Source organism: Talpa occidentalis, unplaced genomic scaffold, assembly GCF_014898055.3.
Source record: "Talpa occidentalis isolate TD23 unplaced genomic scaffold, MPIMG_talOcc4v2.1 talOcc4.3, whole genome shotgun sequence".
NCBI lineage: Eukaryota > Metazoa > Chordata > Mammalia > Eulipotyphla > Talpidae > Talpa > Talpa occidentalis.
The window spans coordinates 32,681,015-32,702,901 of record NW_023603184.1 but is presented as its reverse complement, the minus strand read 5'-3'; the positions used below and the strand labels follow the sequence as shown (position 1 = coordinate 32,702,901).

At 47.7% G+C, this 21,887-nt stretch overlaps 1 protein-coding gene across 4 annotated transcripts in view; it reads left to right on the top strand.

Annotated features, from left to right (window-relative positions):
• The window catches only part of SERGEF (secretion regulating guanine nucleotide exchange factor), a 218,252-nt gene extending 198,582 nt beyond the window's left edge, over positions 1-19,670 (top strand). For all 4 annotated transcript variants that reach the window (XM_037522726.2, XM_037522728.2, XM_037522727.2 and 1 more), the window contains one exon: positions 19,292-19,670. In XM_037522726.2, the coding sequence (XP_037378623.1) occupies positions 19,292-19,557 (266 nt within the window). In that variant the 3' untranslated portion in view covers positions 19,558-19,670. The remainder of the gene's footprint in view (positions 1-19,291) is intronic.
• Positions 19,671-21,887: the final 2,217 nt, after the last annotated feature.

The window sequence follows — 21,887 nt, the reverse complement described above, 5'->3', positions numbered from 1 at the left end:
TCTCCCAGCCCAGATTGATGCATATCATGGTGGAAAGACCTCCACTACGAATGCCTGCCAAGGGTGAAGGACCCTCTCTAGGTCGTTTCCCTCTCCCTCCACACAGCAAGTTCTCGATAGGACCAGGCCTGGGTGTGAAAGAGTAAGTATTCCTGATGTAGCTGTCCTTCTTTCGTGGTCTGTTTCCCCCTCCAGTTTTTTCATAAATTCTGGTAACAAGAGGGATGTTTTGTGTGTATCCTGGAAGTTGGATTCTAGATTTGTCTATTAGGCCTATGAAGCAAAGAATCCTATAACCTAGATCTGCATGTGACCTTCATCCTCCCAGGCTTCTGGCTAAAGCTGTCTGACCCCTCCCAACTCTCTTCCCAGAGTTGAGTAGATGCCAGCCCTCTTGGTCCAGCCTCCTTGCTTACTCTCCAGCCGGCCCTCTTCTGCGTCCTCTCAGACAACGCCACTGACTGGACAGGACACTGACACTTCCTGGACTCATTATTCTACCACCTAAGGGTCTGAACCTTTCGTCTGTCCTCCAAGTTGCTTTGCTCATCCTTTCTCTTGGACTTTGCCTCAGCCTCCAAATGCATCCTCCCATGGATGCCTTGAATGGTTCATTCTATCTCCCTAATGGCAGCTACCATCGTTACTCCTCCACATTCAGCCTAAAGTGCTTAGAAAAGTATGCAGCACGGTCAAAGTGTTCTCTATCATGCCAGCAGTGACTATGATGGTGATGATGATGATTCTTATTTCCACACTTTGCGTCTGAAGCACAGCTCTGAATCTGCTATTCCCTTGCCCAAAAGCCTTAGGGGCTTCCAATTGGCTGCTGAATAAAATCCAAGATCTTTAGTGAGGCATTTTGAGGATTTTTTTTCCTGAGTCATCTGCAGTGATATGCCCTATCATCCCAAATTTATTTCATCCTGCCCCTTTTTGTTCTTTCTCCTTTCCACCAAACTGAACACCACCGTTAGCTCTGCAAGCTCCATTCACCTCCTCAGCCAGGTCTTTGTTGTCACTGTTTTTCCTACCTGGAATGCCCTGCTTCTCCTCTCCCCTCACTTTTCTCTTTCTACCTGGATGTCTCTGCTGACCCCCTAGACTATATATTCCTTGACAATGGATACCTTGAATGGTTCATTCTATCTCCCTAACAGCATCTACCAAGTAAAGCTCAGTAATTGCTTTATGAGTCCTGGAAAGATTTCATTCAGTCCCGCTTTCAGGCAAGCTAGAATTTGAATTAGGAAAGTTCCTTGGAGGGATCTGGAACTCCCCCAGTGTCTATGGGCACACATTCTATTAGCCAGCTCCACGTGGTCATGGCCCTGGTATGCTACATACTGCAAACTGGCAGGAAAGGATAGAAACCCAGAGGAACCAGATCAGCACTGGAGTTGGCCTTGCTGCTCAGGATAGGGATCAACCATCCAAGTACAGGAGTCTGTACAGTCCTAGGAATGTCAGTATTTTAGAGGGCAAAATATTAATCATCGGGCATTTGAAATCCAAGAGGCTTCAGCCAAGAAAGCAACTTGGAGGAGAGATGAAAGGTTCAGACCCTTAGGTGGTGGAATAACAAGAGTCTAGGAAGTGTCAGTGTCCTTTCCAGCCAGTTAGACTTTGGCTCAAACCTCTAACCCTAGAAACCCGCAATTTAGGACTCACTAGTCCTATAGCTGGGAAACCAGCAGGGGTCAGCAAGGAGAATGTTCAAGAGTAGGGGCTCTCATTCTGGTCAGGACTGGTGGAAAAAGGCACGTCCTCAATATGGAAACTCTTCTTCTGGTCTTCAGTTCCCTTAGGTGGGCAGGACTAGGGAAGGCGATGACTAACTTGTAGCCAGGCCCAAACGTGAGTACTGCCTTAAACTCTCTCTTTGTCTCCCCCTACCCTACCTTTCTCCCCTCTCCCCCACCAAGTCTGGCTCACTGGGCCTTTGCCTCCTTTCCAAACCCAAGCCATGATCATGCCACCCTCTGGGCCACCCTTTGGAAAAGCCAATCACAGGCTGACACTCACTGCCTGTAAATGGCGTGGAATTAGGCTAATCAGTGGCTCTTAATTCCCCGACAAATGCGGGTGCTGTGCTAATTGCCAGGGTCCACTCCGACAGATCCCTGGTTGACTGCCTCAAACAAGAGAAGTGGTAATTTGGAGGCTGGAGTGGGGGAGGGCCTGCTTTGTTGGCTGAGCCAGTTAAAAACTGTATTACCCCCGAGTGAGCCATAGTGCAGAGAGCCAGAACCGGGCCTTTTCACTGCCAAGGGACTGAGTGAGTGGCCCACAAGTGTGTTTGTAGGAGCTGAACCTCAGCACCAGTGGAATTGATTTGTTGAGAAAGATTCCACCAGCAGCCTGTTATGGCACTACCAGGGCAGCATCAGGGAGAAAGCATCCCAAACCTTGGTCTGCTGTTACCATGGCAACATGGCATTTCCAGACTCTCCAGGCAACCTTACTGGCATCTGCTGCTGTGAAAGAATCAGATGGAAAAGGGCCACTGCTCTTTCTCCATTAGAGACAGAGAAAATCATGAGGACTGGGAGCCATGTACCAAGGACCAGGATCTTAAAGGAAAATTCAGTTCCATTAATATGGGGACTTTGCAATGACATTTGAGTGGTATTTGAGTGATTGTTAAGGCTGTTCTGTCTGTTACAGTCTATTTGGTAGGAGCTACAGGAGCAGAAGAAACTCCTGGAGGAGAAAAGTAAGGGGGAGAAGGCAGGGAATGGTATAAACAATGGCCTAGCTGGGGAGGTAGATGGGGTGTGTAGAATAGGCAGCTTGGCTTGGTGGAGAACAAACATCGTGGAGGCGAGTAGGTGTCAGCCATGACTCTCTGAACCCTGTGGACTTGAGCCCTGTCTAGCAAATGCTGACTTTGGTCTCATTCTGCACAGATTATATCCTGTGCCTTCCTTTCCTGAGGTGTGGGGACTGACCTTCACCACACACCTTACTTCAGGTGGTCCTCTCTCCCTTCTGTCTTGGCTCACAATGTTTGCTGTAGCTCTCATACCCGCTAGAAGCATTGGACCTCTACATTTCATGGGGAAACCAAGATCCAGAACGATGCTTGCCTGAGGTCACCTGTGACACAGGTCATGGAATATCAGCCTTAGGACCTGGAGACAGACTGACCTTTATTCAAGTCTCGGCTCCACTACTTAGTTTTCAAATATACCTGAATCTCTGCTCCTTCAAGGGTGAACTGGGGGTCCTGAGCATTCCTTACCTTATGGGAGCAATTTGGGTGTGGAATGAGAAAATAAAAGAGGTACAACAGAGGTCCTGGTGTGTAGTATGAGCTCAGGAAATGTTGATTGTGGAGAGATTTGGAATTCCTTATAAATGGGAATTCCTTATAAATTTTTATTCATTTGCCCCTTCCTCTTTCTCTTTCCTTGCACACAGAAATCTTTGTCCAGAAACTAAGAGGACTTTATCTGGAATTGGTGTTAGAAGGTTATGAACAAAGAGTTCTTTATCTGGAATTGGTGTTAGAAGGTTATTTCTTAACTGGATGAGTGCATGAATGCTTGGCGTAAAGAACTGTCCACATTGGCGGGCTCTGCACCTCTGCCAGGTGTTCGGCTTTGGTGGTGTTTAGTCTCTATGGACTGGAGCCAGGCCGGGCCAAGTCTGACTTGTCTAGCTCAGGTGTAAAGGGACCTGCCATTTTAGGTTCCATATCCAACTGCCCTATGACCTACGACTTAAAATTTCCAGGCCTCTGGGTTTATTAAAGAACAAAAAGAATAGTTTACTTTTGATCTTTGGACACAATATATGGTGTTAACCATAATTGCACAGCTTTATCATAACAAAAGTTTTGCCATTCACAAGCCTCACCTCAGTGCTGGAAATGCCAGGAGTAATATCCTCGCATAATGGGTGAAGACGTGCAGTTCCACACCAGGAAGGGACTGAACCAAAAACTCCCTGCAGGAAGGGCTGGTTTCTGACTCTAGCTCTGCAGGTATTTCCACCAAATGAGGGCTCCTTGGGGCCGTAGTTCTTCCTAGGATGTGATCCCAGGGAAGCGGGGGCACTGGGCTTGGAGCCCAAATGCCTGGATTTTGGCTTTGGCTGTGTCAAGGGTGCAGCTCCTCAGCGAGCCACCTCTCCTCTAGACATGGGCACTCCCTGATCTTCCGCTTCAGGTCTGTCACGGAGCTGAGGATGCTCTGGAAAGTCTGAAACTCCAGTTTAGTGTCGGGTGTTGCTGTTAGCAAGTGGTGTCTCCATGAGCCATTTCGAGGCAGCAAGGCTGCAGCCCCAGCAGGTGCAGGTGCACTGTGGAATGGCAGGCTGGGTACGTTGGAAAGCCCCCTGCATTGTCCTGAAACATTAGCCACCAGAGCTGGAAGGGCCCGTGGAGATCAAATAAAGCTGTTGCCTTCGGTTTATAGATACAGAAGTGGAGGCCTTGGGAGGAGGTGATCTGCCCAAGACCATGTGCTGTTAGTGGCAGAGCCAGCCCTGCCTCCTCTGGGGCCCTGCTGTCATGCCCAGCGTTCGCTCTCACTCTCATGCCTCATTTGAATTTGTTTTGAAGCTTCAGACAAAGAAGTACGAGTTTTTGGAAGAACTGTGTATGTCAGTATTTTCAACAGTATTGGTTTAAAAAAAATTTATTATAAAAGTAACATACAGTCATTGAAGAAAATCTGGGTAATAGAGAAATGCTCAATTTAGAAGGTAACAAACTGATATTTTTAACCCTCAGAGATACCCCTAGGAGCATGTTGCTGTCTTTCAGAAGGAGACTTTTAGACTGATGATTCCTCAAATCCTGTATCACCTTCTGGAAGTTTAGCTGCAGAGAGTAAAGTAACACTCTGTAGAGGTCCCTAAGCACTCCACTTAGTTCTACAGATTTCATCTAGTTAGATACACTACTAATAGCAGTAATAATCATTGCTGACACTTGTAGAGTCTCTTCCACGTAAAACACCACTTTTTTGTAGGTGCTTTCATTTGACTGTGTGACCATTGCGAGAATCCTATAAAGTAGGAAAAACAAGTATTATTTCCCCATTTCACAAACAAGAAAGTTGAGCCCTAGAGAGTTTAAGTAATTTGCCCAAGATTACACATCAATTCATTTGCTGACTTCAAATAAATTCTTGGCATAAAGACAGCAGAAGACACTTAAAAATATCTGTGAGTGATTGCATGTTTGACTCCCCTTCTAGAGAAGGCTCTCAAAATCATCTGTGCTTTTCAGCTGTATTCTAGGAAACCTTAGGATTCTGTGGGTACAGGTGGGAGTAGTGAGAAGCTTAGTGGATGGGGCTCTGAACCCCTCAGCCCTGCTCCAACCAGAGTAACTTCAGTGCTGCCTGCTTTTTGCACTGAGAGAGACTGAATACAATTTAACTAGTCTAATGCCTCTATTAGTAGATCTTCGATTTGAGTGTGCATCAGACCCTCTTCAGGGAATTCTGACAATCTGAAGTGGGTCCCAGGACTCTGGCTGTTAATGAGTGCGGATGGTCATCAGGCCACAGTTTGAGAAACTTAGAGTTGGGCAAGGTAGGACCTGGAGAGGCAGGGGGTTCCCCTGGGTCTCACAGCCCCACAGGAACTCAGGATCCACTAGGAATCTGATCCTGAGGTCCCCTGTCCACTGCCCTTCCCCCTGCACCATAACTGCTGCTGATCCAGAAAACAACACCACAGAGAGTAACAGAACAGTTTCCATAGCAATGCTTCTGGCTTGTGCCTGTTGGGACACATCACACACTAAGCTGAACTCTCAACTTAAACTTGTATGAAATGTTACCTACTCATTCCATGCAAAGAAGGACGGGGCATGGCACACTGTGGTCATGTGCCCTTGGATTCTCCCAAATTTACTAACAGCTGGCAGCAAGAAAGACCAGACCAAGGAGGGCTAGGAATAGATTCTGGGCAGCAGACACAGCCTGCACAGCAGTGGGTGGGGAGATGGGGACGGGAACAAGTGTCAGTTGAGTACGTATCATATGATAGACTCTGTGCTGGGCACTTGAAGACTAAAGGCACTAGGCCACAGCATGACTGGCCGGTTGGAAGAACAACAAGGGGGCAAGTATGACTGGAAGTGAGTGAGGAGAATGGCAGTGGTGGGCACTAGGGTAGCTGAGGACCTGATGGTGGGGAACCTTACAGGCCAGGGACCAGGCACTGGGTTTCCTTCAGACAAGGCTTGAATTCTTGGACAACTGGGCCTGGCCTTAACCTTAGAGTCTCCAGCCTCCCTGTCTGGGAGGGGAACCTGTCACCTGGGACTAAGTGCACAGGAGACTGAGTAGTCCCAGCTGGGGAAGTAAACAGTCATGTGGGCAGGGAGCCCAGTAGACTCCCTGGGCCTCCTGAGCCCAGCAGTGTGCTCTCCTCTGGGCCAGGGCCAAAGGGCCTCTCAGCACTGCCTGCCCCACAGGCCCTCACGCTTCCTGGGAGTTGAGGATGTCCAAAGCCAGTGTGCAGCCAGGCTGCAGCATTTCCCGAGCCAATATTGCATCCTCTGGGGATGCCGCTTCTCTGCTGACACCCACCCCAGGAGAGAAGCTCTGTGCCCGCATATCCCAGCCCCAGAGGCCCTGCCACTCACCAGGCTGACAGAGGAATGCGGCTTCCGATGGGACCCATGGGAGAGCTTAGGCCACTGGGTTATAATTATTCCAAATGGTAATTTTGCTTTCAAATGTTATTCTTTATTTATAAGGTAAAAATTTCACAAAGGAAATTTCTATTTATTAGCCCATGTAGAATGTATCCATCCCGATCATCCATGTCATTCAAGAATAAACACAAAGGCTGGAATTCAGAGAGATAAAGGATAAAGGCACCAAATTAGGCCCCAAGTCCACCATTAACTTTCGAGCTGCCCTTGCTCACCTGGTAGCTTCCACCATTTGTTATTCCCACAGTTTCCTGGTTCTCACTCAGGTTCATTTCTTAGGCTCACCAGAGCTCTCGATTTGGAGAAATAGTCAATCATTCATGTGTAACAGGCACATCTATCTTAGCATGTCCAAAACAGAACTCTTGATTTTCTCCTTAAGCCTATCCCTCCGGCAGGATTCCTCAGTTTAATAACTAGCACTACCTTCTACCATTGCTCAGGAAATCAGTCTTGATCCTTTTTTTTACTCACGCCCTATAAAGGAGTCCTAGCCACCCTATCATTCTTTTCTGTCTGTCCCCACTGCTGTCTGCCCACCCAGAGCCAAGGGCCTACCTCCCTGTCCTGCTCGGTCCTCCTCACTGCAGGAGCCCCCGTGTGCCCTCCCTCCATTTGCCTTCGCAGTCCAGCCTCCAGAGAGCAGTTTGTTCAAATGCAAGTCACATCGCATCACGCCCTGCTTATACCCTCCCAGTGGCTTCTCGGCATATTCAAACTCCTAGGTCCTCACCAGCCCTCCCAAGGCCCGTCCCTTCACTCTAAGTCTGTCTGCCTCTTGCCCACTCGCTTGCTGCCCCAGACACAGTCGGCCTCCTTGCTGTTCCTGGAACTGCCACGACTCCTTCCCACTTTGGGCCTTTGTATTTGTCTTTTCCTCTGCCTGGAAAGCTCTTCCTTCAGGTGTTTGTGTAGCTGGTGCCTTATCTTTCTTGTCAGAGCTCAGAGGGCGCCTTCAGCGGGAGGACTTCCCTGCCGGCCAGCCCCCTGTCCCGATTACATCACTCTGTTCTGTTTTCTTTATAACTCTTATCATTCACTGCATGCTGTTGAGTTGTGTTTCTACCTGCCTGTCATCCCCTGGAGGACAGTGACCTCGTGTCTTGTTTGCGGCTGTGCCCTTCCTCCTAGAGCTGTGCCTGAACCTCTGGGCTCTGTGTAACTATTCACCCACTCATTTGTTCATTCAATTCTGGTAGAAAAAGCCATAAATAAATAGGTGACGCACAGAGGACTTTTAGGGCAGTGACACTGTTCTGATACTATGATGGTAGATAGTTGTCATTATACATTTGTCCAACACCATAGAATGTCACACAGAAACATGGGTGTGTGTTCAGAAGTCAGTAGCCGTGGACACCGGGTAGCTAGTGTGACCTCAGGCTAAACTGGCAAAGGCAGCCTATGGGACATGATGTGTATCTGGATGGGCTCATGGTCCCTAAAGACCTCAGCCAGCTCTGAGGACCATACTCCCAGAGAGATGATGAGGGCCTTACTTCCAGGTCACACAGAGAGAGGATATAGCACTGGGAAAAGAAATCTTGGCGAAGGCAGCTGTCTGCAAACATGGAAAGAGGTTAAACTCCCAGGCATTCATTGTATGTGCTGCTGTTCCCTCCACCATGACCAGACCCTACCAGCTGCTCCAGACTCCACATCAGACCTGCTCGCTCAGCTGAGCTCCTGTACCACATCCTGGGCGTGCTGTTTCTGGACCTCTTCACCCCAGAGCATGATCACCATGCTTCCTTCCCAGGGCCCCTCTGTTAAATGAGGTGGGTCTGCAAAGCCCTCAGCATCATAGATGGTCAAGGCAGGCCCTCGGGAGGGCTAGTTGCACCTTCTCTTTCCTTTCCCAATGCAGCCAAGAAGCCCAGAAAGCCAGCAGTTTTAACAGAGAACACAGAATTCAGAAAGATAGTCTGTGGGGAGGATTTCAGTTGTTTATAAAACAGGCCAACACGTTTCCACCTCGTAAGTTCTAAATCCATCATCCCTAGCTCCCTGGATCTAAGAATAGTCACCCAGTGGAGCCAACGTGCCACAGCACGCTCTCGCCGCAGGTGACTGAGGAAATGTATCCACAGCAGCCACAGCACCTCCTACTCCTGGAGGGGAGAGGGACAGGCTGGCCTCCGCCTCTCCCCGTTTGGCTGTTTCTGAACCCCTTAGACTCAGTTTTCTTTTCCATACATGTTGATCTAAATACCCTCCTCCCTGGCTGCTCTAATCCTGTGCCCATGGTGACGCACATGGGGAGGCATGTCTAGGGGACCTTTGGCATGATGCTGCCTTACTCTGAGCCTCAGTATCCCCTTGAGGGATAGAGATGACAGAGAACTGAACCACCTTTTGAACTATGGGGTTCTGGAGCACTCCTAGTCCTGTAGCCTCAGAATGAGACCCAGGGCATGTCCCCCAATTCAGCACATTTTTATTTATCATCTGAACCAAAGCCATTCCACGCTCTGTTCTGAGGGAGCCAGCGTGAGGACCTTCAGCAGCCACCTCTCTCTCTCCAGGCCCTCCCCACTGTAGGGTACCTCACCTGCTGGTGGCTTAGAACCACCAGGCCTCTTGCGGCTCACTGAGGCAGCCTTCCAGTCACCACCCGAGGGTGAGCTGGAACCCACCTGCTGGTGGCATCTCCCCACATCTTCAGGTTCTCTATGGCCTTCTAGAGAGAACAAACAGCTCCATTCTCTTTCTGGCCATTCATTCATTTCTGGACATTCTTCATTCATACCCCAGGTATTTATGGAATCCTAATATAAGTCAAGTGCTGATTCCAGTGCTGAGAAGCAACAGCACAACAGCAGAGCCTGCTCTCAAAGAGGTTGTGTTGAAGTCAGGAGAGATGTATTAAACACAAATAAGGTATAGAGAGTGTGTGTGTGTGTGTGTGTGTATGTGTGTGTGTGTGTGTGTGTGTGTGTGTGTGTGTGTGTCTGGTACGTGAGGCGCTAGAGGTGGGGAGGGCAAGATAACTTTTTCATATGGAGTGTTAGGGAAGTCCTCCAAGATGGCATTTGAACAGATACCAGAACAAAATAAGGGAGTGGCTCGGTGGACACCAGGGGCCTAAGCAACACCAGTGCAAAGGCCTTGAGGAGAGTTCTGTGTGAGCAACAGTAAGGTCGTCGGTGCAGCTATGGCGATGTCAGCAGGGTGGAAGGACTCAAGGTCGAGGAAGCTGGAGACTGGCTATTGTCTATCTGAGTAAGAGGAGAAGCCATCGGAGGATTCTGAGCAGAGCAGTGCCATGTCTGACTTGTTTTAACAAGATCACTCAGGCTTTGCGTGGAGAATAGACCCTGGGGGATGTTAGAGGCAACAGAGAGACCAGTTAGGAAGCCCTTACAGGAGTACCAGTAAGAGATGATGGGGCTGGAACTGGCCAGGTTCTGGCTGTGTTTTGAATGTTATTTTCCTAAATCCCCTCATCTTTTCTTACCTGGTGGACAGCCACAGCCTCCTTACTGGTCTCCTTGCCTCCAGCCCTTGCCCCCCATCTCCTCTCACCCCATTCTCAGTGCTGCCATCTATCCTGGTCTGAAAGGGACCCCAGGCCAACCTGCTTCTGCTTCACAGCCTTCCCTGAGGCAACCAGGGCTACAGTCCCAAAACCTCTCCAGAGTAATTCTGTGGGCAGACAGCCCTATTTCCTGATTTTGGAATGGCTTCTTCGTGCAGCTCAGCTTCTGCCTTGAGGGCATCACTGACACTGGATAGTGATGGATGGGCTAATTATTGAAAGGGTCCTAGCATCCTACTTCCATCCTCAGCTCACAGAGTAGTGAGACACCTATAAATAGAATGGTGGGGGAGGGAGAGGGAGAGTGAGTGTGTGTGTGTGTGTGTGTGTGTGTGTGTGTAGCAAGGTCTGGGCACCATAAGCGCTCAGGGGAAGTGAGGTAAATAGCCTCCAGCAACATGGGCCTCAGCCCTACACCCAGCCACAGTTCATTTCTGCAGCAAAACAGTATGTCAGCAGCATCACAGAAGGCATCTCAGAGTGGGTACGTTTTGAGGGGTACCCTCTATTTAAGACTGGTAAACTCTATTCATCCTTCAGAACCCAGCTGAGAATTAACTTCCGGAACTTTCAGTAGGAGCCGCCTCCTTCTCTCTCTGGCAGAGCATGGCATCCATTCCCCTGTCCCTTAGAAATATTTTTTTGCTCATCATCCTGGGTTACTCTTTTTTCTTAATATTTGAACATTACCCAGAGACAACCTTGGTTGTCTTCCCCAATTTTTCCCTCTTCCTTAGAACTGTTTTCAGTTTGGGATGTATTTTTTTTTCTTTTTGTGGGGGGATAAAGCATGTATTTATTATAACAATTTTTAAAATCCACAGAAAGTGAGTGATAAACTTGCAGTGATAAATTCATAGACACATCACTTGAATTTAACAATTATTCATATTTCCCCTAGGGTTCAGTTATTTCTCTGGCTTTCTAATAATGCCAGTGCCAATATGAAAAATGTTAAATTAGCAATAACAGTCTGGTAAGTTAAAATAAAGGATATTTATTCTTTAGAATCTTTACATACAGAAACTTATAGGTGCTTTCCATAAATTATAGTTTATATTGTTCTGCAATCTATTGTCACTTAAAAGAATGCCTTAGATAATTTCCCATGGCTAGGCATAAAGCTCTACCTGATTATTTTTTATTGTAATTTTTTTTCACCTGATTTTTGATAATAGCAGCATATGATTCAATAGTAGGGTCAAACATATTTTCTTGAAAACTCTCTGTTGATGGATATCTTGGGAGTTCCATCCCCCAGTCTTGTGATTATAAACAATACTACAGTTAATGCCGTTGTGCAAGCCTGCACGGGTGCGCATTCCATTGGTCCCATAATCATCTTTCCCCATGTCTGCCTTCCACATTACTGGGGAAGCCACAGATCAAGAGATAAAGCCAAGCAGTGAGGTGCAATGGGAGCCCCAAGGGCAGAGGCTTCCTCTTCCAGGTCATGTGTCCAGAGCAGGGCCTCAGCCAGAAGAGGCCCCATGTGATGAAATTAACAAACTTGTCTGAGCTTGCTGTGTGAAAGGCCTGGGTGATTTCGTGCAGTGGCAGCAAGCCAGTGGGGCTGGGACAGAGAGTGAGGAAAGAAGGGTGATATAGCCAAGAGTGACGGATCATGGAGAGCCTTGAGAACCAGCTGAGAGGTGGGACTTGGTGTCATGGGTAGTGAGAAGGCAGGACATTGTCCATGGAGGGCCTAGTCCAGCTGTGTCTCAACCCGATTTTCCCCACTTGTGGCCAGCAGCCTCGGCATAAAAGATAGAGTAACTCTTGTGCTTGTATGGAGCGCAGAGAGAGCGAGGACCTGAGCCTCTCTCCTTTCCATCCGGAAGTTGCTGCCTAGGCCTAGGCCTCTTCAGAAGACCTGAACTCTGCGTTTCTCTATCACCATTCCTTGCTCACAGCAGGAAAACTTGACACCATCCCACCAAAAAGGTGGGATCTCTAGAGCTTGGGGTGATGGACCCTTAGAAGTTTTGCCTAAGTTTGCCCTGCTCTGAGGCCAGCTCTGTCCACATTGACATTGAACAGCTTCCTGCATCCAGAGCCTGCCACTCTGTGCTCAGACCTGACCTCTCCTCTCTCTCTCAGACTAGTTTGCAGAAGAGCAACCCTGACTGATGCTCTAGGCCCCTGTGAGACCTTTGACAGGAAGAGACAGGTGAACAGCACCATTCACTGCCTGACTGTTCTCACCCATCCCTCCCTCCTCTTCTCTGGGCAAACACCTGGGTGTTTTGTAGTTTTCCCAGCTTCAGCCCCAGCACTCACAGGGCTCAGTAAGGTTTCTGTGCCCCTGCAGAGTGCTCTCTCCTTTTACCAGCTCCAGCTCTTGCCTTACATTGCTTTTCTTGTCCCCAAGTAGTTTGGGAACTGTTACTCTGTACCATTTCTTAATTACCTGGGAAGCTGGGTTTTTGCTAGAGAGGACAGTATAACACAGAAGCGCTCCTTGAGTCAGACAGCCTGGGTTTGCATCCAACCCACTCGTGGTCCATGTAACTATGCATAGGTAAACCTCTCTGCAAAGTTGGGATGTTAGTAGGGCCTCACAGCCTTGTTGTGAGGACTCGTTGAATTAATATGTGCGATGCTCTGTGTGCTTATCACAGAGCCTGGCACACACTAAGTATTAGGTGATTTTCATGACTATTTTTTTCCCATGGGTTGGAACCAGCAAGGGAGTCTGAGACTTGGGAGTCCTCAATTCTAGTCCTGACTAGAATGGCTGTGTGATCATGGATAAGTTATTTCACCTCTCTGAACCTAGTAGCCTCATATATAAAATGAACAAAATAACACTTCAGGTTGTCGGGTAATTAAGGGCACATTTGTATGAAACTGAGCAGCACCGTCTTAGGTGGCAGCCCTCATTCTTGTGCTCTGGGATGGCGGCTAGAATTCCACACCCATATTCCCAACAATAGGATGGAGGAAAGGGCAAAGGAAAAGGGGCACAGGGTGCCTCGATGTCTTTGAGGCAAGGGTCCCTTAAACTCTGACAGAATGTTTCAGCTGGCATTAGCCACACCCAGCTGCAGGAAAGGTTGGGAGATGTAGTCTTCATTCCGTCCTTAAAGATAGCCGGAGCCTCTGCCACACACATTCGGGTGTTTGCCCCTCCTAGGCAGGAGCTTCAGCAGAAATGCCCTCTCCTTCCTGGCCTTGGGCGGCCGTCCCGGCACCATACAGCTCTGTGAGGTCCCGGGTTGCCAAGAAGTTCAGGCAGGTGCCCTGAACAGATTTGGGTACAGTGCCCCGCCTGTGCCAGGGACCCTGCCAGTTCCGAGATTCCGCTTCCTGCAGGGCTCTTGGGCTGATGCAAGTGTGGTGGGCTCTGAGCTCCATCACTGGATCAGCCAACTCCATCGAGCCCTGTGAGCTGGGAGCCTGAACTCTACAAAGCCAGGGAATCCCTCTGTAACCGTGGACTCCCCACCCAAGGCTCAGCCAGGTGCCCCAGTAAAGCAGACCCGATCAACAAGGTGGGATTGGAGTGTTCTCAGGGGCTGGCAAGTGCCAGGAACACTGTGGAGTCCTCTCTGTACAGCCAGGAATCGTCCTGTAATTCATGTTTTGACAACTAGGTGTTCCACAGTCCAGTTAGCTTAGGCAGAGACCCTCCTGTCTCTCACTCTATATAAAGACAGTATAGTGGCATCTTGCTGAGTCCAAAGGGTCTTCCCATCTTCACTGTACCCCTAAAAAAGGTGACCCTAAGTGAGACTGCAAGGGGGAGGTTGTGAAATCTCTTCTGAATTGCTGGAAGAGCTTTGTACTTAAAGGTGTCCTGCTGCCAGTCCTTCTGTTAAGGGGAGAGCCAATCTTTCACTTCCCCCCTGCAGCAGCCTGGTTTTAGGAGGTATATTTAAGGGGTTCAGGGACCCTAAACTTTTTGCTATTTCACCCTAGACCTTCCCATCTGCCCATGCCCCTCTACTCTGTGCTTTTTGCCATCAGAATGGTCTTCCTTGCCTTTTCCTCCTCTCCCTGTGGTCTGCTCATACATGGATATGAACTGGCACCGCAGTGGGGCATTTTATGCACACAAACATTTTTATAACATATGTGTGTATATGCACGTATGTACCAAGTAATGCAGTCCTCCTCCTAGCAACTCTGAGAGGTAGATGGGGACCTCAGTCATTGTCATGCAGCTGTGTGGTAACATGGGCTCCAGGACAGGCCAACAGCATCCATGGGGAATAGTCCACTATATATATAAACACACACACACACACACACACAGAGGCCAGCAAACTATGACCCACAGCCAAATGTGACTCATGGTCTATTTTGTATGACTTTGGAAGCTTTAAGAGTGATTTTTAATGGGCTATAATATAGGAAGAATATGTGATAGAGACTGAAGAAGGCCCTCAAACCTAACTTATTTACTATCTGCCTTTATAGAATAAATTTGTCAAGCCCCGGTCTACAATATGTAGTAGCGCTATACCAATTCTGAAGCCACACTTCCTGGCCAGGTTCTAGAGCTTCAGTTTTATCATCAATAGAATAAGAAGAATCTATAAAGCAGCACTGCCTTCCAGGGTTGTTGGGTTTAAACGAGAAAAAGAATATAAGGCATCTCACCTTGAGTAAGCTTCTTTGGAAGTATTGGGGGAAGAGATTTCTGGGCCTTTGCCAGACTTCTCAGCCCAGTGGGCAAGACAGCCTGGCTCCAGGCCCCTGGCTACCCCGGCCCTGAGCGTGGCTTCCTCAGAGCGTGTTTCCTTTGGCAGGAGGGGAGGGACCTGCCAGCTGCCCATCCTGCCACGTCCTGCTGGTAGGTCAGCTCTGCCTTCCTCCCACCCCCACTCCTGCTGACTATCAGCTGGTGCCGCTCCCCAGGACCCGGCACAAAGCCCAGGCCAGGTGCCAAGCCAGGCCCCAGGGCACCGTGCCTCTCCTGCTCTCCTGCCTCAGGCCTCAGCTCAGGTCTCGGCTCAGCTGGCAGGAACTCCTGCTTGATTGTGGGCGCTGCTGCCTGGGGCTCGTCCTTTCTGTGTGCATTTTCTTATGTGAGTCCAACAGGCAGACATCTGTGACTCCCCAAACCTAAGCTTTGGCCAGTGACCGCCTTCCCCTCTGTAACAGCTTCCCTCTGTAACAGCCTCCCTCTGTAAGACAGATTATCAGTTGATAACAGGTAAAATGAAAAGATTAAAAATACAAATCACTGAAACGTCCAAAAGGACAATTTCTGATCTGGAATGAGGATAGAGGATAGGTTTTCAATTTTTACAAGCAATGGAAGAAATTATAAGATGAAAGATCAATTTAAAGTGTACCCACAGAACCATATACTTGTTTTATAAAAAGCCTTAAAACAAAATTTTAATTCAAACCGAGAAAATATATTTATGGCAGAGAAATAATATCCTTAAAATAAAAAAATGTTTAAAACAATAAGTCTCTTAGTAACAATCACAAATATATATATATATATATATATATATGTACCAAGGATCATTCTAAGTATTTTATACATACTCATTTAATTCTTGTAAACAATTTTATGATATAGTTGCTATTATTATCCTCACTTAACAGATGAGGGAAATTGAGGCACAGAGAAGCTCAGTTACTTGCTCAAGGTTGAATCAGCTAGTAAATGGATGAGCTGGAGGGGTTTGAGCACTAAACTCTTCTACATTAAATAGGAGAAGACATGAAGCAGGTGTCACACAAAAGGGGAAATACAAGTATCTGAGAAACAAAAGAGTTAATATTCAATTTCAATAGTAATCAAAAAACTACAAACTACAAAACTTAAAGCAATGAGATACCATTTTTGTATTCAAATTAGGAAAGCTTTCTAAACATTATCATTAATAAATACTGGCAATGCTGGCATGAACTAGAAACTCCCACAAATTGCTGTAGTTACAGTCACGTGGCCTTTATGAAAAGTATCTTGGCAGTGCTCAGGCATCTCAAAAATGTCTGAGCCCTTTGACCTGGAATTCCCATTCAAAGAATCTAATTTGAGAAAATAATCAAAGATAGACAAAGATTCATAGATAAAGATTTTCATAAGAATGTTATACAATTTAATGAAAAATTAGAGACAAGCTATGTAGCTGATAATGCAATACAGGTTAAATGAATTGTTTAATCCCCCCCCCCAATAGGTAATTAGGCAGTCATTTTAAATAAATCTGGATAACAAAAGACAAACAAAGTGATGAGATACACTATAGACTGTTGGGCAAAGACACTTGCAAGCTGTAAAACAACAAAGAATTACATAAACAAAAGAGTATACAAAGAAAGCTTACCTCTCAATAAGAAAAAGGCAAACAACCAAAAAATGAAAAAAAAAATGTAAAGACTGTACACGCATACAGGCAACTCATGCAAGAGGCAACATGGGTTAATAAACATAAAGCAATGTTCTGGCTCACTATAGTCAGGCAAATGCAAATTAATTGAATGTACTTATCAGAATACCAAGTCTAGAAAGCAAAGATGGAAGGAGACAAATTCACTTTTATTGTTGATGGCACTATTAATGAGTGCAGCCATTGTGGAGAGCTATTTGGACATATTTAGTAAAATTAAATGTGATTCCACCACACTCACACTACTAGGAGTCAGCGCTGCACAGATACCAGTTTGTACCAAGAGAGATGAGCAAGGAGGTTCATGGCAGAGCTGTTTGTCTACAGCAGCAGCAGTGTTAGGATTGTTGCTGTATATTATTGTACACTAGCTGATATAATAAAATAGCCACAATTATCACTAGAGAACTGTCCATCAGGAGAGACATGGATAAGTAAAATATGACTTATACATAATAGGATACTATGCACAGTTCAAATAAATGAACTTGATGTGTAACTATCAGCTCAGATAAATTTAAAAAGCAATGCTGAGTATAATCAGCAGGTAACCAAAAAATATTGAATGATAATGTATGTAAACTCTTTAAGAAGCCAACTAAAATATTACATAGTATTTCAGGACACAGTATATGTAGAAAATATAAAACAAGCATGCAAATAATGTACACCTGCTTCACAGCAGTGGTTACTTTCCAAAGGGGATGGCGTGTGGGGCAAGTATTGGAGCTGGGCTAAAACTATATCTTTAACATTGGTTCATTTTTTTAAGGGAAGGATTGAAGCAAATATAGCAAAAATGTTAGCGGCAGTTCTAAGTCTGAAGGGGGATACATTACTTTCTGTTAAATTATTTTTGTACTTTTCTGCATATTGTGCTATTTCAAAATTTCAGACAAATTATTTTTAACTTACCTTTTGAGAAATTTTCAATTCCATGGAGAAATGCTTCTGTTATAATGTTAAAGGGTAAAGACATGACAGAATATACAGAAACATTTACAAATTTCACAAATGAAAGTTTGAAACAGCTATCTAAAATATTTGTAGCAATGGGCAAGTCTCTGGAAGTCTGCTCTTCTTAACACTCATATCTATTTTCCATTTTTACCTTTTGCGGTGAGGATGCATGACTTCTATATCCAGAAAAAACATTTTTAAAACAACTGCAGAAAAAAGGTCAGTGAGTTGGAGTCCAAAGCCTAGGAGGAGGAGATGTGACAGGGCGGGAACATCCTGAGACCTGAGGACTCTGGCTTTTACTTCCTTCAGTCCTTGGTCTAGCCAGCAAACCCTTGTGGGGCCCCTACGGTGAGCCGGGCCCCCTGCTAGAGACAGCGTTGGGCCCAACATCCGTGCATCTGCTTCCCTGTAGAGTGGCGAGTCTCGTGAGAGGGGAGAGTAAGCACATCGCCGCACAAGTCATCTTTCCGACGCCGAGAGCGAGGTCCCCATGAGGGGAAAGTGCAGGGGCAATAATAACAAGACTCTAAGTTGGAAAAATAAACTTTTAGACTCTAAGACCAAATTAGTGGCTACCAGAGGGGAAGGAGAGGAGGGAGGAGAGTAAATCAAGTTACAGGGGTCAATTGTAGGGTGAAGGGTAGAATTGGACTTTCGGTGGTGAGCTAATGGCGTGTGTGCAGGTTGATTTATAATGATGCAAACCTAAAACTTATATTAATGCAATGTGACTTTAAAAAACTACAATGAAAGAATCGAAGTTGGTGGGTGACCAGGTAATCTATTTCTGAGTGAAACGTAAATGAATCTAAAACATAAGGTCTAGAGCCCAGTGAGGAGAGGATTCAGAGAAAGGAAGGTCCCATGGGATATTTATGGAAATGAAAAACGGGGGTTTTGGAAGCCAGTGGGTTGGGGAGAGAGTAAGGGAGGAGGACAGTAAGATGGTCAGGAGCCAGATTACTCAGGGCTGATGGGCAAAGGAAAGGCCCCCTTAAGGATGGTGAAAAGTCAGTGAAGGGAAGGGATGTGATTTGATTTGCCATCTTCAGAGAAGCCTTGATATTCCTTGAAGATCCAGGGGTGGGGCCTCCCCGGTGGCTCAGCGGTTGAGCGCTGGGTTGCGAAGCTGCTCGCAGCCTCTGTAGCACCGGTTCGATCCCCGGCTGCTCCCTGGCCACCAGAGGGAGGGCCCCACATGGCGCGCAGACCTCTCCTGCCGCCCGCTGCTCCCCTCAGCAGTGTACTTCGGTCCTTCTGCCTGCTCTGCTCCCCGCTCTGGCTCTGGTGAATTCTCTCACCCTCCCGTGCTTCTGACTGTACCCAGTGCTTGTATAAACAAATAAATCTTTAAAAAAAAAAAGATCCAGGACTGTTGAGCAGCCCGTTTAGTTGGCCATTGCCATGGCCCAGATGAGAGACTGTGGCGTCGGGTCAGGTGATGGCAGAGGAGAGGGAGGGGCGTGGAAGGCTTTATGATATTTTTGGAGGCAACGTTGGCAGGTCTGGGGGTCTATGTGTGTTGGGGGAAGGGAGGAAGTTGGTGACAGTGAAGGCAGGACTAAGGAAAGAAGCCAGGTTTGGGGCAGGTAGTTGGTGGGAGTGAGAAGCTCTGAGACACAAGCAGACTCAGAAGGGCATTGCCGCCAGGTGTCACTGAGCTTTGGTTGCTTCGTGTGTGTGATGATATGGGCCCCCCAGGGTGACCCTGTTATCCAATGCCATTTCTATGACCATCTTCCCTCTCCTTTACAGGTGGGGCCTGCTACTCCTGGGGCTGGAATGAGCATGGCATGTGCGGTGACGGCACTGAAGCCAATGTCTGCACCCCGAAGCCTGTGCAGGCTCTGCGGTGGTCATCAGGACTCCTTGTGGGCTGTGGAGCCGGCCATTCCCTGGCTCTCTGCCAACTGCCAGTTCCCCCTACACAGGGCAAGGGCCTCAAGTCTGCTGGCTCTTCCTTAAACGCCACCCAGGACACTGAATCTCAGGAAGGACATCTCCTCAGGAAGCCATGGTAGAGGGAGAAACTGGAAGGAAAGAACCAGAAACTTCTACTCAAAGCCAACCTGACAGGTGCAGGAATGGGGCGCTTGTGACAGAGACCCATTAATAAAGTGACTTTACTACCCACAGTGTTCCAAGAGAATTGCTTTGTCAACTTGTGGGCTTGGCCTAAGAAGGGCTGAGGAGGCACTCCAGTTGGGCTGACCACAGACCAGGAGGAGGGACAAATGCTTGGCTAGTGTCTGGGGCTTAAGGACACAGACATCCCTTTGACCCAGCAGATGAGAATGAGGGTTAAGCCACTGTAAAAGCACATGGAAAGCTAAAGCAGCAGCAGGAAGATGCCAGCCTATCCCTGTCTGATGGGGACAGAAAACCTAACCATACCTCAGTGGCTGCTTTGCTCCAGCAGCCTTGATTCAGCAAGACAAAGAGTTCCTAGGCCATGCCTTGGGCAGCCACAAGCCTCTCCAGGGGTTTTATTCTCAGGAGCATGAGGTTCAAGGATATGGAGGTGCCCTGAAAAGATGATCTGGAGACTTGGAGGAAGGAGTTTTTCTCTGGGTGACAGGACTAAGGGAGAAGACTCTGGAGTGGGGGTAAGGAAGGAGAGATGGGTAAGTGGAGGATGAGATAAGACTTCTCAGAAGACCCCATAGAAGAGCTCCCTGGAACAGGCAAAGGAATCCAGAACCATTGAAACTCTAAGACTGATATCTTTTTCCTAGCCCAGCAGGAGTCTGGAGCTGGCCTATGAGCTATAATTGCCCAGCGATATATTTGCAGGAGGGACAGGCCTGTGAATCTACACCCAGGCTGGAGACTCTACAGAAGGGGACCCTTGGGTAAGATGGGGACCAGGCCAGACCCCGGAGCCCAAGCTTCCCTGGGGGGCAGTGATGGCTATAGGGGACTGGCACCTTTCTCTCTGCAGTGACTGGAGGGCCTTAGAGAGGGCCTTGGCGACCCAGGAGAGGATTTAGGTCTGTGAGGGCCCGGCTCCAATGGCTTTAGGAAGTTATAAGCGCCCAGACATCAAAGCTGGAGGACCTGTAATGACCATTAGTCCAGAGGCCTTCAAACTGCATCCATTAGAGCCCCAGAAATCTTCTGAATGGCTGCCTTGTGGGTGGTGGGTAAATGGGTAATACGAAGGCCATTAGGCAGAAGTTCAGGTCCCACCCTCCACCCACTCACCGCAGCTTTACTTTAATCTGTAGTATATATTGGGCTTCACATAAGACTTCACTTGACAAGGGATCCTTAAGAAAATTTTAAAACCACCGATCCTTGGTGGTGGGGGTGTGTGGTGTGGTGACGTGCATCTGCGGAGGTGTGAGCCTATACCTCAGATTCATAGACACTGTTGTAAACCAGTGAACCTCAATTCAAAAGAAAAGAAAAATGAACAATAAAGACAAAAAAAAAAAACAAACAAAAAAACGAAAAGCAACTAACCCACTGATCTCATCCAGCATTTTCATTTTTCATTTGGGAAAACAGATCCTGAAAAGGGGAAGGGACCACTCAAGGCCATACACCTTACTCCTGGCCCAGGGTCCTGATTGGGGGGTGACCCTCTATAGCCTTGAACCAGACAGGGAGGTCGAGGAGTGAGTCCTGGGACGTGGAGTGGGTTCAGCTCACGAGAGTGGGGGTGAAGATAATCCTGAGTTCCCAGACATGAACTTAGAGACCACCGACCGCCAGCGGCTGATGAGTGCATGGAGTCTAGCTCCGAATATTGCATGCTAGAAACGTCACTGCTCTGGCTTCGCAGAACCAGAAGAGGCCAGTGAAGCCTCCAAAGGCTTCTGGAATGGGAAGGAAGGACATCTCCATGCATTATGATTTGGTCTTGCTAAGATAACCAAGCCCACAGAGACAGAGCCATCAGATCCCCGGAGGTGACCCGTCCTGGAGCAAGCCCCTGCCACTGACCACTGTCCCACGGGCTAGGTGGTTTGCATCAGACACAGGCCAGAAAGCAGTCCCTGTCGAGGCCCTACCTTCTCAACAGGGTTTCCACTCACCAGGAAACAACACGTCTCTCTCTCCAAGCATGGCAGAGCTGCGCGCCCTCCACCTCCCAGCACCTGCTGGGAGAAACCCAGAGCCCAAGTCCTCTGCTGTGGAGCCAGAGCGCTCTCCTGAGGACAAGAAAGAAGTGTCTCAGGCTCCTGCCAAGGCTGAAACAGTTCAGCGTCAGACCCTCCCTCAGAAGCTGAGTCTCACTCTCCTTGAAAGCAGACAATCCACAAGTGGAAGAATGATGGCGGCATTAGGAGACCTCGCAGACTGTCTCATCACCCCAAGCACCTCCATTTACCCTTCTGACAGCAAC